This window comes from Papio anubis, chromosome 4, assembly GCF_008728515.1.
Source record: "Papio anubis isolate 15944 chromosome 4, Panubis1.0, whole genome shotgun sequence".
Lineage (NCBI taxonomy): Eukaryota > Metazoa > Chordata > Mammalia > Primates > Cercopithecidae > Papio > Papio anubis.
In genome coordinates, this window is record NC_044979.1 from 110243573 (window position 1) to 110257523 (window position 13951).

At 33.9% G+C, this 13951-nt stretch overlaps 1 protein-coding gene across 7 annotated transcripts in view; it reads left to right on the forward strand.

The window, feature by feature from the left end:
* SUGCT (succinyl-CoA:glutarate-CoA transferase) overlaps positions 1–13951 on the forward strand; it is a 754504-nt gene that overhangs the window by 384508 nt on the left and 356045 nt on the right. For all 7 annotated transcript variants that reach the window (XR_002520705.2, XR_002520704.2, XM_017956755.3 and 4 more), the window contains exon 12: positions 3844–3946. Coding sequence is in view for 5 of the 7 variants with exons in the window: in XM_017956755.3 (XP_017812244.2) it covers positions 3844–3946 (103 nt within the window). In the remaining 2 variants the exon portion in view is untranslated. The remainder of the gene's footprint in view (positions 1–3843; positions 3947–13951) is intronic.

The following is a 13951-nucleotide window of genomic DNA, read 5'->3' on the forward strand; positions in this document are numbered from 1 at the left end:
GCATTAGTGCAGTCTTTGGTCAGTCCCCTGCCTAAAGGCCTCTCTGAGTTCCTTGTTGCAAGAAGAAATCCAATATTCTTAGCATAGTAGACAAGTTGCTTTGCATTTTGGTTCTAAACTCTCTGTCACATTTCATCTTCTGCCACTTGGGGCACAGGAGATTTCAGATTCTTTCCAAGTTAGATCTTTGTACATATTGCTCTCTCTACCTGGAAGAGCCTCTCTCCCATCTTTCACATGACTAATTCTAACTTGTCTTTCAATACTCGGCTCAAATATCGCCTTGTTTTTGAACCCTTTCCCGCATCCATGGTTCCAGTGCAAGTCTCCCTCTTTGTTGAAGAAACAACCATAAGTTGTTTCTTCGTATCTTCGTTTCAGCATCCTGCATTGTAATTCCTCTCTTTTCATAGCTGTGTTCTCCATTAGACTATATGAACTCTTAACACAGGGACTGTCTTTTTTATTGCAATCTCCATGGCAGAGGCAAAACAAACTCTTGCTAAAAGCATCGGGAATGAATGTGTATTAATGTAATAATATATACTGAGGTATATAAGATAGAAGTGAAGAAGCATATTATTAGTGCAAAAAATGAACAGTTTCACCTCTGCTCCTTCATTTTTTAGCTGTGACCATATATAATGAATAAAATATGTGAAGCTATGCATTCCGAATGTATTCTGCTACAGTCATTATGTGTTAGAACGTGGTTTTGGAGTTAAGCAATCTCAGCTTTAAACATGACATCTGACTCTAAGACTCTAAAACCTGTATGAATTTGAGCAAGTCAATTTCTCTGAACCTGAGTTTCCTATTGGTCAAATGAGAATAATACCGTATAGCGTGGCTGTGAAAATAAAATTGACAAAATATAGATTAAACTATTTAATAACCAGCATTTAGTTGTCACTAATGTCACAATTATTTCCAACTCTCACCTTCATGGCTGAGATCTCTTAGTTTCTTTCTGGTCTTGTATTTGTCTCATTTGCAACTTTAATTCATTTTATAAAGAGAAGAATGTTTCATTTCTTAAGTGGAATTTTGATGTTAGGAAGTTTAACATCAGCTGTGCTTCACCTATCTAAATGATGCCATTTGATTCATAATACTCATTCCCAACATTAAGTGAATTTACAAAAATCTAGAGTGAAATATATGTATTGATTTAGTAAGTTGCCAATTACATTTGAATTGTTCATGAGTCTCCAAATAATTTTCCAGTGAAAGCCCTAACTTCACTTGCTAAGCTGGATCTGAGGACACCCTTTTTGTCTTATCTTCTGGAATCTATTGCCCTCAGTGATTTATATCAGCTTTTAAAATTTTTTTCGGAGAATTTTTGTGGTTAATAAAAACATGTGCTTACAGCTTTTTGCATAAAGGATTCCACATCCGATTTAGATCAAGAGATAGATTTTTAGAAAAAAATGATGGATATGTCCTCTGAGAGCAGTGGAATGCAACGATGTTCTGTCTTTCTCTGATTGAGTTCATGGCATTTCAGAACCCTTCCACACCCACACCCACGCGAAGACACAAACAGTGGTCACAACTGCAGCTCCCGCAGTCTCGTTTCCAGAGTGCATCCGTTATTTTCCATAACATGAAATAAATCCCTCTTTTTTGCCCAGTGGTGAAAAGCTTATATAAATACTAAAACTTCAACTATTCCCCTGAGTTTTCTGTTGGCTAACCTGCAGCCATGGATTGTTTGGATATTGACATGCATTTGCTGTGTAGATCTTTCAGGCCACTTTGGTGAGTCCAGTGGTGATAAATTCTGTTGTCTTGAAAATTTATCAGGCTAACTGTTTTAATGCTCCATCTTTGAAAACTTAAGTAATTGACGCCCTCATCGAAAAGGCTCCAGGTTCAAAGTATCTCTTGTTCTTTCAGCATATATCATTCTGATGATATATATCTATATATATTTTAGGAAGCCTTGGCCAGGAGTTGACTGTAACAGTCATTGGAAAGAAAGTAAGAATGTGAAGAATTGATGAGCCAAACATTTAACCTTGCATTGTTATTCCTATGAAAGATTTTTTAAAACTATATTCAGAAGTGAAGTATTTTATTGTGTACTAAATAGGGGTAGTTAACATTACTGGGCTGAAATTAAAATGTATAATAAAAAATCCTTATCCATAGAATTGGAGAGAAAATGGAAGGCATATATTTAAAAACAAAATCAATACTTGGTGTATAGTGGGTAATCAGTAAATGAATGTGTGGATAGGATTGATTAACTTCCTAGTGAAATGTAATACTACCTTTATAAAAAATATTTATTATATCCTTAAATAAAAACTTACATGATTGAACATCATTGTTCATATAGTAGCCTTATTTTGGAACATATATTTATTCCATTTTTTCTTTTTAATTCTTGTTTTTCGTTTCTTCTCTTACGTAGCAATCAATTAAGTGTCCTTCAGTATTGAAACTATTCTTTTTTTTTTTTTTTTTTTTTTTTGAGATGGAGTTTCGCTCTTGTTGCCCAGTCCTGGAGTGCGATTGGTGCGACCTCGCTCACTGCAATGTCTGCCTCCCGGGTTCAAGGGATTCTCCTGTTTCAGCGTCCCAAGTAGCTGGGATTACAGGCACCGGCCACCATGCCTGGCTAAATTTTTGTATATTTAGTAGAGACAGGGTTTTACCATTTTGGTCAGGCTGGTCTGGATCTCCTGACCTCAGGTGGTCCACCCGCCTTTGCCTCCCAAAGTGCTGAGATTACAGGCGTGAGCCACCACGCCTGGCTGAAGCTATTCCTATATATATGTATTTTTTTTTTAATGGTGAAAGAAGTAAATTTATCTAATACAGTTTCCTCTGGAGTCTGCAGATTTGAAGTTAATTTTAGCTATGTACAGGAGAACCGAAGGGAAGTCCATGAATATTCTACTATTGTTTCACTAGCCCTTCCATATTAGTAAAACATTTTAGTCTACGTTGGCTAATATTTTAAAAATGTCTCTTTGGTTACCTAGATTATTAATTAGAACAGGTTTGACATTTTAATAATCAATAATTCTGAAAGTCTTCATTCATTAGAAACTAATTGTGTTGGGGTGTCCCTATAGATCCAAGATTTTATTTCTGTGTTCACTGTTTTTATAGAGAAGAAATATCAAACAATAAATCTCATAAATGTGTTAGCTTCCCTTCCTTAAGACCTATTAGGGAAAATAAAGAAAATCCATATGCTTTTCTGTCTGTGAAGTCCAATTTTAAATTATAGTAGAAATAAAACAGACAAAGGATTTGGATAAATTTGAGTTTTGTTGGCTGAACTGAAATATCACTCTTTGCATGTCTTCAGTTGTGCTGGTTAGTAAATCACAGTGTAAAGGTTGTTTGTAGGCCAATGGTTGTGACCATTAATTTTTGCATACTTTTCCCAAAGCTTTCTTAAAACAGTTACATTAGTATTTTTTTTTTTTGTTTTGAAGAATAATATATCAGTGCCTATCCTAACCTGATTTCCACTACCTGAGACCTAAAAGACATATTGCCCAATGACTTCACGCTCAAAGTACAATGATATTATTATTATTAAATTCACAAATTGCTCAGAGAATTCATAGCAATAGAAATAGGAAGAATTACATCTGTAAATGATGGATTTTTAAACACTAGCACCTGGGTGGCTGCTCTTATCCATACAGGGCCACTCAAGTCATTTCACACAGACAGCCTTCTCTCAAATGAGGTGTAAAGAAAGACTAGGAAACATATTTTTGTCACTATTGCTTGCTTTGAAGGAGGGCCACATGATAGAAGAGGCTGTGTTATGTTCCTTCCTATGTAAAAAAAATTTATCCTTGTTTGTCTTAGGTTTGAAGAAGAACTGACCAGCAAGTGGTTACATCTTTTTGAAGGCAGTGGAGTCCCGTATGGCCCAATCAACAACATGAAGAATGTATTTGCAGAACCTCAGGTTTGTTTTTGAAGTTTAACAACACAAGCATTTGCCTCTCTTTTCTGTCCAGATTGACTTATATCAAGGTACCTTTGCCATTGATTTCAAGCTTAAGTCACACAATGTGATTTTTCACCATTATATTAAAATTGTTTGTGGGTCTGAGATAAAAAGAACCAGAACTTAGAAGTGGCTGTCCATAAGCATACTTATGTCTGTGTTAGATTTAATATACTGTATTTCTTCATTAGCCACTACATGAAGTTTCTGTGGCCAGGGTATTTAATTTTCCTGAAAAACAGAAATATACACAATTGAGATATCGGGGTCGGGTACTCAGAGACTATTCTTTGTAGGAAGAAATATGAGAACTTTCATAGTTACAGTCTACCTCTGATCATATGATTATCTTAAAATGTACAGAGCAAGTCATATTTAATTCTGCAAATGAGAGGACTTTATTTGCTTTGATGAATATGTGTTATTTGTGAGGCATAAATTTTACACAGATAGATATTTATGCTCTACATTGCTTATCAGGCTCCTTTTTGGGGTCCAGGAACAGGGTCACCTGAAAATATATTTACTTTATAACGTTGTTCAAGTGATTATTTTTAGATGATGTGAAAATAATGTTTTGATTTTATTACTTCAATCAGAATAACTATACGCAGTTTACCGTTTCTCAGATTCATCCGTTAATCCCCAAAAGTAGAGGAACTCCATTTTAAAGCTTTCATTGTGATTATTCAACTGTCTTGTCAGTTTCCAACATTCAAAACTATGGGGTATATTTTCCTGGGTTCTTTATATTTATATAGTAGCGGGTTTTTCTTAGAAATAAATTACTGAACATAGAATACACCTTTTGAGGGAGGAGACCTTTGTTGGAAAACCTTTGGTGCCTTTTATCTTACATGAATATCTGCTTAAAAGAAAATTGAAATATTTTAAATTTAATGGTTACTACATTTACTGGAGAAAAAAAGTGAACAAATTCAGGAATTCTGCTTGTGCTATTTTTCTGCCAAGATTGTGAGTATGGCAACGCTTTGTTCATGTTAAAACATTGGTCAATAATGGTCAATAAGTATCTGAGATAAAGGGGCCCATTTGGTGTGTACTATGTGAATTCATCTGAAGGGGACCCCACACCATCAGTGGGTGAATGCCTGGTGATTCTTTACAAGGAGGTAGCATTGGGCACACTCTGAATGTAGTAGACCAGGGGACTGTTTTTCTCACTTCGTAACTTTGAGTGAGGCCAAGCCATCATTTGAAGCTGTCATGTATTGAGGTGTGTGTAGAACTTCATGTTTACCTCAGTTTGAGGGTACATTCCTCTGGAGATATTTCCTAAGAGTTTCTCCATCATCATTTCTATTGCTCCATCTGTGTTTTATCAGAGATGAAGACACCAAAGCAAAGAATTATTTTAAATAATTACATTTTTAAAAAATATATTAAGTATATTCTAACACTACCTATTTTTTAGGCTTTGATAAACAAAGATTTATAATCCCACCCACTATCTTAAAATAATTCACTTTATTGGCTAGTTCAAAGTGAATATAGGATAATTAGAATTTTTATACCTAATTTTCTCTTGTGGTTCAATGTAAGTACTTTAATCTTTGCATGTCAATTCTTTTGGAACTACAAAAATTTGTTATTGGTCTATGGCATATTTTCAGTCATTAGCCTACTTTCCAAAATGGAGAACATTTATATTACCTAAGTCAACATACTAGCTTTTCATACTATTACAAATGTCTCTACTGCCCTTTGCATACATTTGTGTAAAACAGATTATTTTTGAAAACCCTCAAAATGACATCTAACTGTGATGACTTAGTTCATTCATTTATTCAACACACTTATGATATATCCAGTGCTTGTGACTTAGCAGAAATTCAGTACACAATGTGTATCTGCTATTTAAGTCCATTTTGAATGTATTTATCAGAAAGGTACTAGTTAATGAGTTGGTTAACTCTGGAATGTGCAAGTTTTCCAAATAATCAAGTTGCTCCTCTGCAGTCCCCCCTCCCCTTTTTAAAATCCTCCCCACCATAACTATCATCTTGTGTACTCCTGAGTGAGGCTGACAAGCTGTATCTTCAGGGCTGGTTGGAAAACCCTTGGTGATCTGAGGGAACTCAGTGTAACGTAATGGTTAAGACCATGGAGTCAAAATTGGTGGGCAGTTTATTATAAACTTCTAGACTTTAGTTTTCTTAAGTGTAAAATGGTGAAATGGCATCTGAGATACTGTTTATGAAGGAACAGCACAGAGATTGTGAGACGGTAAACAGCCAATGCCTAGTAGTAGCTGTGGTTATGATGGTGCCCTTTAAGGTTATATTCTTGTTTAACTTCTTTTACTTGTCTTTGTGTAGTGGATAGAGGAAAATCCAGTGTAGCTTTGGGGATGGGGATCATTAAGTTAAGCTTGCACTCTGCTATCCTTTTATAAAAATATATCTGCAAACCCTATGCCAAGAAGACAACTTCCCTTCCTCATTTCTGATGATTGAAAATCCTTTTATTTTTCATTTTCCGTAAAAGTTTTTTCTAAGTATGATTTCCGTTTAAGGTATCCTCCCTTGTTTTGCCTCTGATGAGCTGTAGAGTTTCTTGGCCCTGGGTGCATGGAAACGGCCACTTCTGTTCAGATGTGGGAACACACCGCTGGCGCATGTGGCCCACTCTCCGTGTGCGCTGTGCCAGCACAGCTGCTAGCTCAACTGAAAATTGCTTTGGGTGAAGTACAAGGCCTGGAACATGGCGTAGGAATGGAGACTTTGATAAAGTGAAAAGGGGTATGTCTAACAACCACAACAAAAGCCAGGATTGGGAGACTCAAGTAACAGCAGAAAAATTTGAGTGCCTACTTCTTAAGTAGACCATTAACAGCATTTCATCTGTGGTTTGAACTTGGAGACAACAAAAATGTACTTGATGGTAGAAACTATTTCTACCCTAACAATTTCATCATAGTCTCATGGATTGAGGTAACTTGATTTTTTGATTCAACCAAAACAGCAGATGATTTTTTTTTCTTGGATAAATGAGAGATTGTCTACCTTTTATCCTCCGATTATATGTGACAGACCTTTGCACAGTTAAAGTGATCCTACAGGCATCCACTGTTAAGTCAATCAAGAATACTGCAGGCTGGGTGTAGGGGGATTGGTCTGCATTTACTGAAAGTTCTGAGGAGTTGTTATTCAGAACCCTTAGAGTGGGAGTTTTATTGTCTTTCTCTCTCAATGACAAATTATCTGTGGAAAGTTCTGTGCATTATAGATGTATAATATAGATTATCTGCATATAGATTTTAATAGGCAGTCATTTTTCCAAGTGCTTTCTTAAAATATCTTCTTTTAATCAAGCCAAGATTGTGCAGTACATTAAAGGAATTCTTAAAAAGTTTCAAAAACTTACTAGATGACCTCAGTATGGTCCTATTTAACATACCCTCGGGAACATGTGCATGAAATACATTGTGGTTTGAGGGTTTCCAACCCAAACAAACTTAAAAGAAAATGCAGCTTTTAATAGAAACTATTCAAATTCCTGCAAACATAGGTATATATCTTACCACTGAGAGGGATTAAAAGCATCACTGTCTACACTGAGAATCAAAAGGGAATGTGCCATTCTGCTTTTAGGCTTTGCTTAAGACTGTGTATTTGGTGATTCTAGCATATCACCATCTTTGATTAAACTGCTCAATTAAAAACTATGAGTGATTGAAGCCTCTGATTAGTGTTTTTCTTTGTCATTGATGCCATGACCTGAGGGTAGGGAAGAGAGGGCAAAGAGTGTCACAAAACTGGTGTTATTTAATAGAGTCTTCACATTTGTACCACACAAGTTGAATGTATCAGGTGTAAGACATCACCCTGAAGCATCACTTCTGAGAACTATTGGGAGGAAAATATCAGAACTATTGAAATATCACAGCTGGCCCTGATTTTAACTAGTGCCAAACACCTGCAGGCTCTAAAAGGATACCAAAACAAAACCCCACCCCGTGGCAGCAAGCCATTCCTTAACAACCCTTTCTTAACTTTGCATCACCATCAAAATTAATTTAACATTTTTCTCCAGAAACCTTATTCTTCCTGTCCCAGAAGGCCATTACAACCCCTTTAGCAAATCTTTCGTATGGGATGAATATGTCATAGAAACAGAGTGAAGTCTTGAAATATTTGATGGCTGAAAATTATCTGTTTTCATTTCATTATTTGTATAAGCTTTTGCAATTGGAGGGTTTATTAATCTCTAGACTAGCTCATATTGTCTGAGTGACTTTGTTTTAGCACATTTTGGCAAAATATCTGAGCATCTTATTTTTTTAAAAAGGCCAATAGTCATATAGTAAACATCAGAAGCACCCCCAAAATACAGAGTTATTTTTCAAGACCTTTCTACCACACAGACGTGCATGTGCGCGCACGCACACACACACATCCACACTCACTTCTGATGCATTTTAAAGATCACCTTTCAAATGACATTAGTTAATATTTCTTTAAATGCAGTTTCATAGCCCTCAGAGGGTTGTACAAGTCAAGCAAAATTATATTCTTGTTTCTAATACTTATGGGAAATACATATATACAGTGGTCTTTGCAACTGGAAAACTGTTGATAAAGATCTGATGTAAAATAGTAGGTCTGGAAATAATTCCTAGCAGGCAAGGAGATAAAAACATAAATTTTATGTGTGTCTCCGAATATACATAACACATTTAACTGATGTACAAATTTAGATACACCATACTTGTGTGTTTGTTTTATCATCCCTGTAATATTTTAAATATTTGAAGAAATAATATATTTCTGATGTAGGTGATTAAATGAAATAAAAATGGAGAGTTTAAGCTCCCAGTTTTATATTAATATATAAAGTATAAGGCAATTGTGTACAGTTTTATCTTGTTGATTTGAGAAAATTATCCTATTGCAAAAAACTTCCAGTGTTATTATTTAAGAGGAAATGTTAAAATGTCGAGTAAGAATCAAAGACTTAGTACAACATTACTGGCATTTTATGTTCTTTTTCTTCTACATACCTATGAAATTTGGACACTTTTTTATGGACATAATGTCTTTAAGCTATAACACACAGAGGCAAAAGAGATCATAATCATTTTTTCATTCATTCATCCCTTCCTTCATTCAGTAAATCATCGTTGACATCTGCTATGTGTATGGTCTTGTGTTTGGTATTTGGCAAGGAGTGGTATGATGGTAGAAAGTGAATCAAGAGGACAAAGCTGTCAAAATTTCAAGGACTTTGCAGTTTAGGTTAAAGTAGAAAGTGTTCAGTGTCACAGAAGAGTTACACATAAACGCTCTGAGCATTTCTAATAGCAAGAAATAACAGGCATAAAACTTGGGGTTTTCTTGTTTAATGATGTAACAAAGGTTTAAAATCTGACAAAAATTTTTAAAACATCTTAAGCATATTTGCCCCAGAACTCTTTATCCTTTCAAATGCCTTTTGTAATTAGTTTATTCTATTATTAATAAATTTCTCCTCAATAACTAAGAAGAAGATAATGGAGGGTTTCAGCTTTTGCTATTGAGTAATTTTGAAATTATTTGTGACCTTGATACATAAAATATATTTTGATGTCTTATAACGTTATTCTTTCTCTGCTCGCTCTCTTTCTCTCGCATGTCCTATAGTTTATTCATCAAGCTCCACATATGTACTTCATATTTTCTGAACACTTTTATAATATTTCAGAGTGGAAATATATAGTACAATAATTGACTTTTACTAAACTTTGAACTTGCAAGCCAAAGACATAATTGTTTTAATGTGTAAAAAATTAAAATCAAGAAAACTGAATTAACACTATTTGGGGGCATTTTGCAACCCAGAATAAAGAGTAATTAGTACCAGCTAATTTTTGAAAACAGTTTAGCACAGTGCTGTACAATAAAAATATAACGCAAACCATATTTATAATTGAAATTGTGTAGTGGGCAAATTTTTAAAATAAAATAGCAAAATTAATTTAATATTAATAGCAAAATGTATAATTTTAATTATATATTTTATTTAACTTAAAATATTCAAAATATTAATGCAATTAAAATTAAAGTACAACATTAATGAAACATTTTAAATATTGTGCTAAGTCTTTGAAATCTGTTGTGCATTTTATGCTTATAGCACTTATTGCAGACTAGCCTAATTTCAAGTACTCAGTAGCCACATGTGGCTAGTGGCTGCAGTGTTGGCAGGATCAAACTAGCCAATTATAAAAATATGTGGGAGTTTGTTCTTCACTTTATTCTCCAGCTTTGCTCACTTTTTAGTTATTTTAATTTTCATTTGTTAGCCTCCAACTAAACTTAACATATAATTTTAGACTTAATATCATCATAGTATTTGCTTTGAAGGCATAATAATTTCATCTTTTAAAAGTCCTATATGGAGTACGTAATTAGCATGCATTCTACTACCCATTTCTTTTTGGCAACCTCCTGCATTTGTATTGGAAGGAAAAGCTTTTACTCAAACAAATGATTCCTATAGTAACAAAATGAAAACATGTAATAAGTTAGCAACTATCTTTTCTCATGCAAATAATGTCAGATTTTAAGGCTTTCAGGCTTGGTTTTTTTGAGGGAGTTGAAAAGAAAAATCCAAGGCCTAGATACAGAAAACTGTTAATATTAACCTTGATTGAGAGACATAAAAGGTTTGAATATATATGGAGACATAGTCATTCATGGCTGCAAACACCGAATATTGTTAAGGTATCAATTATTCCCAGATTACTTATTGCTTTAATATAATTGCAAGCAAAGTCCTGGTAGAATATTTTTCTGAATTTTTTTAGCAAGTGGTTTTTCAAGTCTACCTGAAAAAAACATGTGGACAAGAATAGCAAATATTTTGTATGTTTAAACATAAGTAATGAGAAGGAAGCAAGCATTATCATACATAATTAAATATATTCCAAAACCACAATAATGGGGCTAGCAGAAAATAAAGAAATAGATCAATGAAACGTAAAGAAAAACTTTAAAACATGCATAGAGATTTGGTATATGATAAAAATAGCATGACAAATAAGAGGAGATAGGGAGACATTTTCTGTTTGAAGTAAAGGAAATTAACTGTTACTTTTCTCTTAAAATTATATCTATGCTTTCTGCCCAGATAACAGAGGTTTCAGAGTTTACTGTAGACTAATTTTAATTGAAAGAAAGTATTCATGAAAATCAGTTAGATTTTAAGAAAAGGAAAGGTTTTCTAAGCATCAATGCAGTAGAAGATGTCAGAAAGAAAAGAAATTGATAAATTTGGTTAGTAAAAGTGAAAACTTGTAAAGCACATATCGTTATGATAAAAATACAAAGTTTAGTTACAGAGCAATATAAAGTTATTGCAATGAATATGACCAAATGCTGTTTTAACCTAAATATCTTAAGAGCTCTTAGAAACAATAGAAAACACTAAAATTTCCAAGAGAATAATGGGCAAAAGACATAAGATACCACTTTGTACAAACTCAGAAAATCCAAAGAGTCAATAAACATATAAAATGAAGGTTAACTTTGCTAACCATAAATAGAAAGATACGTTGGTCAAAGAGTACAAACTTTCAAAGATAAAACCTTTCATTTATAAAGGTACTTATAACATGAGTAAGTTCTGGAGACTTAAAGTACAGTATAGTGACTGTAGTTAAGGAAAATGTATTTTCTACTTCAAATTTGTTGGGAGAATAGATCTTCTTTTTTTTAAACAACAACAACAACAACAACAACAACAACAACAACAAGGTTTTGCTGTGTCTCCCAGGCTGTAGTGCATGGATAATTTTGTTTATTTTTTATTTTTTGTAGAAATGAGATCTCACTATGGTGCCCAGGCTAGTTTCAGCCTCTGGCCTCTGCCTGTACTCCTGCCTCAGCCTTCCAAAGTGCTGGGCTTATGTACCTGGCCAAGAATTTTTTTTTTTTTTTTCTTTCAACAGTGCCTTGGTTTGTTGCCCTGGCTAGAGTGCACTGACATAATCTCGGCTCACTGCAACCTCTGCCTCCCACGCTCAGGCAACTCTCATGCCTCAGCCTCCCCAGTAGCTGGGATTAGAAGGGCACACCACCACACCCGCTAATTTTTGTATTTTTAGCAGAGACGGGGATTCGCCATGTTGGCCAGGCTGGTCTCGAACTCCTGGCCTCAAGTGATCCACGCACCTTAGCCTCCCAGAGTGCTGGGGTAACAGGCATGAGCCACCATGCCCGGCCTAGATCCAGTTGTCTCAGTACCATTGTTGAAAAGACTTTTTTCCTAGTGAATTTTCATGTCAATTAACCTTGCTCAAAAGTAATTCACCATTAATATAAACAGATTATTTTTTCTCGATTATTTAGGAATGTCTTGTTTAGTATCCACTCTTTTGTATTTCCCAAACTTTCTAATGCTAATTTCTAATATCACTTGTGTTTGAAAACATACTTCGTGTGATTTCAGCTCTTTTATATTGAGTCCTGTTATGTCCTAGCATATAATCCATTTTGTAGAATATTTCATGCATTTTTGGAAGAATGTGTATTCTGTTGGAATATTTTATAGATGTTTATTAGGTCCCTTTGTCTGTCTTATCAGTATGAAGGTCTCTCTAATTCTAGTAACATTTTTGTTTTAATATCTATTTTCTGATATTAGTGTAGCCACTCTATTCTCTTTCATGGTGATTGATTATATTATACATCCTTTTATTTTCAGCCTGTTTGTGACTTTGATTCTGAATTATGTCTCATGCAGATGGTAGATAGATGGATCCTGTTTTTTTATTTAATTCAATGTGAAAATATCTACCTTTTGATTAGGTTATTAAAGCTATTCATAATGTTTTGATTGATAGGATGGATTTACATCTGCCATTTTGCTTTCTGTTTTCTATGTGTCTTATGTCTTTTTTACCCCTCTGCTCCCACTTTATTGCCTTCTTTTGTACTAAGCGGGTATTTTCTAGCGTACCATTTTAATCCCCTTAAGAATTTTTAAAGTATATTTTTGAGTTATTTTCTTATTGCTTTATCTAAGCCTTGTAATATGCATCTCAGTTTATCAAAATTGACTTCAGTTTTGTACTGATTTAATTATAACATGCTATATACTAAACAAGTGCTACACACTTCCTTTCTGTACGTGTGTGTATATACATATAAAACACATCTATGTATATTAAAAACTCAACAATATACTCATAGTATTAGATGTATTTAATATTATATCTTATGTAATGCTAAATCTTTTTTGGAAGCTGGTGAAAGAAATAAGAGCAAGTCTATATTGATATTTGTTATAGTTATCTTTTTGTTAACCCTATCTTATTCTTACTTTCTTGCTATTGATTTGAGTTATTAAATGGTATCTTTCTCTTAATTGCTCCCCAGAAAGACCTGTATTTCTTTTAACAATATATTTCAATATAGCTTTTTGCTCTTACTCACAGTGATTGTGTAATTGTTGTCAAATATATTACATTTATATATGTTAAAAGCCTAACAGTACACTTATGTACATATTGTTTATTGAAATTGCTTTTGAAATCAATCAAGAGAAGAAATATTCAACTGTATTGTTTGTGAAATTGCATACATGATTACTTTTGCTGGTGCTCTCTCTTTTTTTATGTGTGTGTGGATTCAATGTGTTGATGATATTAGTTACTTTCACCCTAAAAGATTTTTTTTTGGTGTTCACTTTAACGTAAGTCTACTAACAGCATGAAATTTTTTTTCACGTTTTTGTTGATCTGAGATTGTCTTTAGTTTGCCATCTTTTTTGAAAAATATTTTGCTGGATATGATTCTTATTTGACAGTTTCTTCCTTTGAGCACTTTGAATATGTCATTCCACTGCCTTCTGACTTCCATTGTGTTTGATAATAAGTAATGTGTTAATCTGACTAGATTCGCTTGAGTATAATGTATCGTTTTTATTTTGCTCCTTTGTTCAAGGACAAAAGATTTCCTC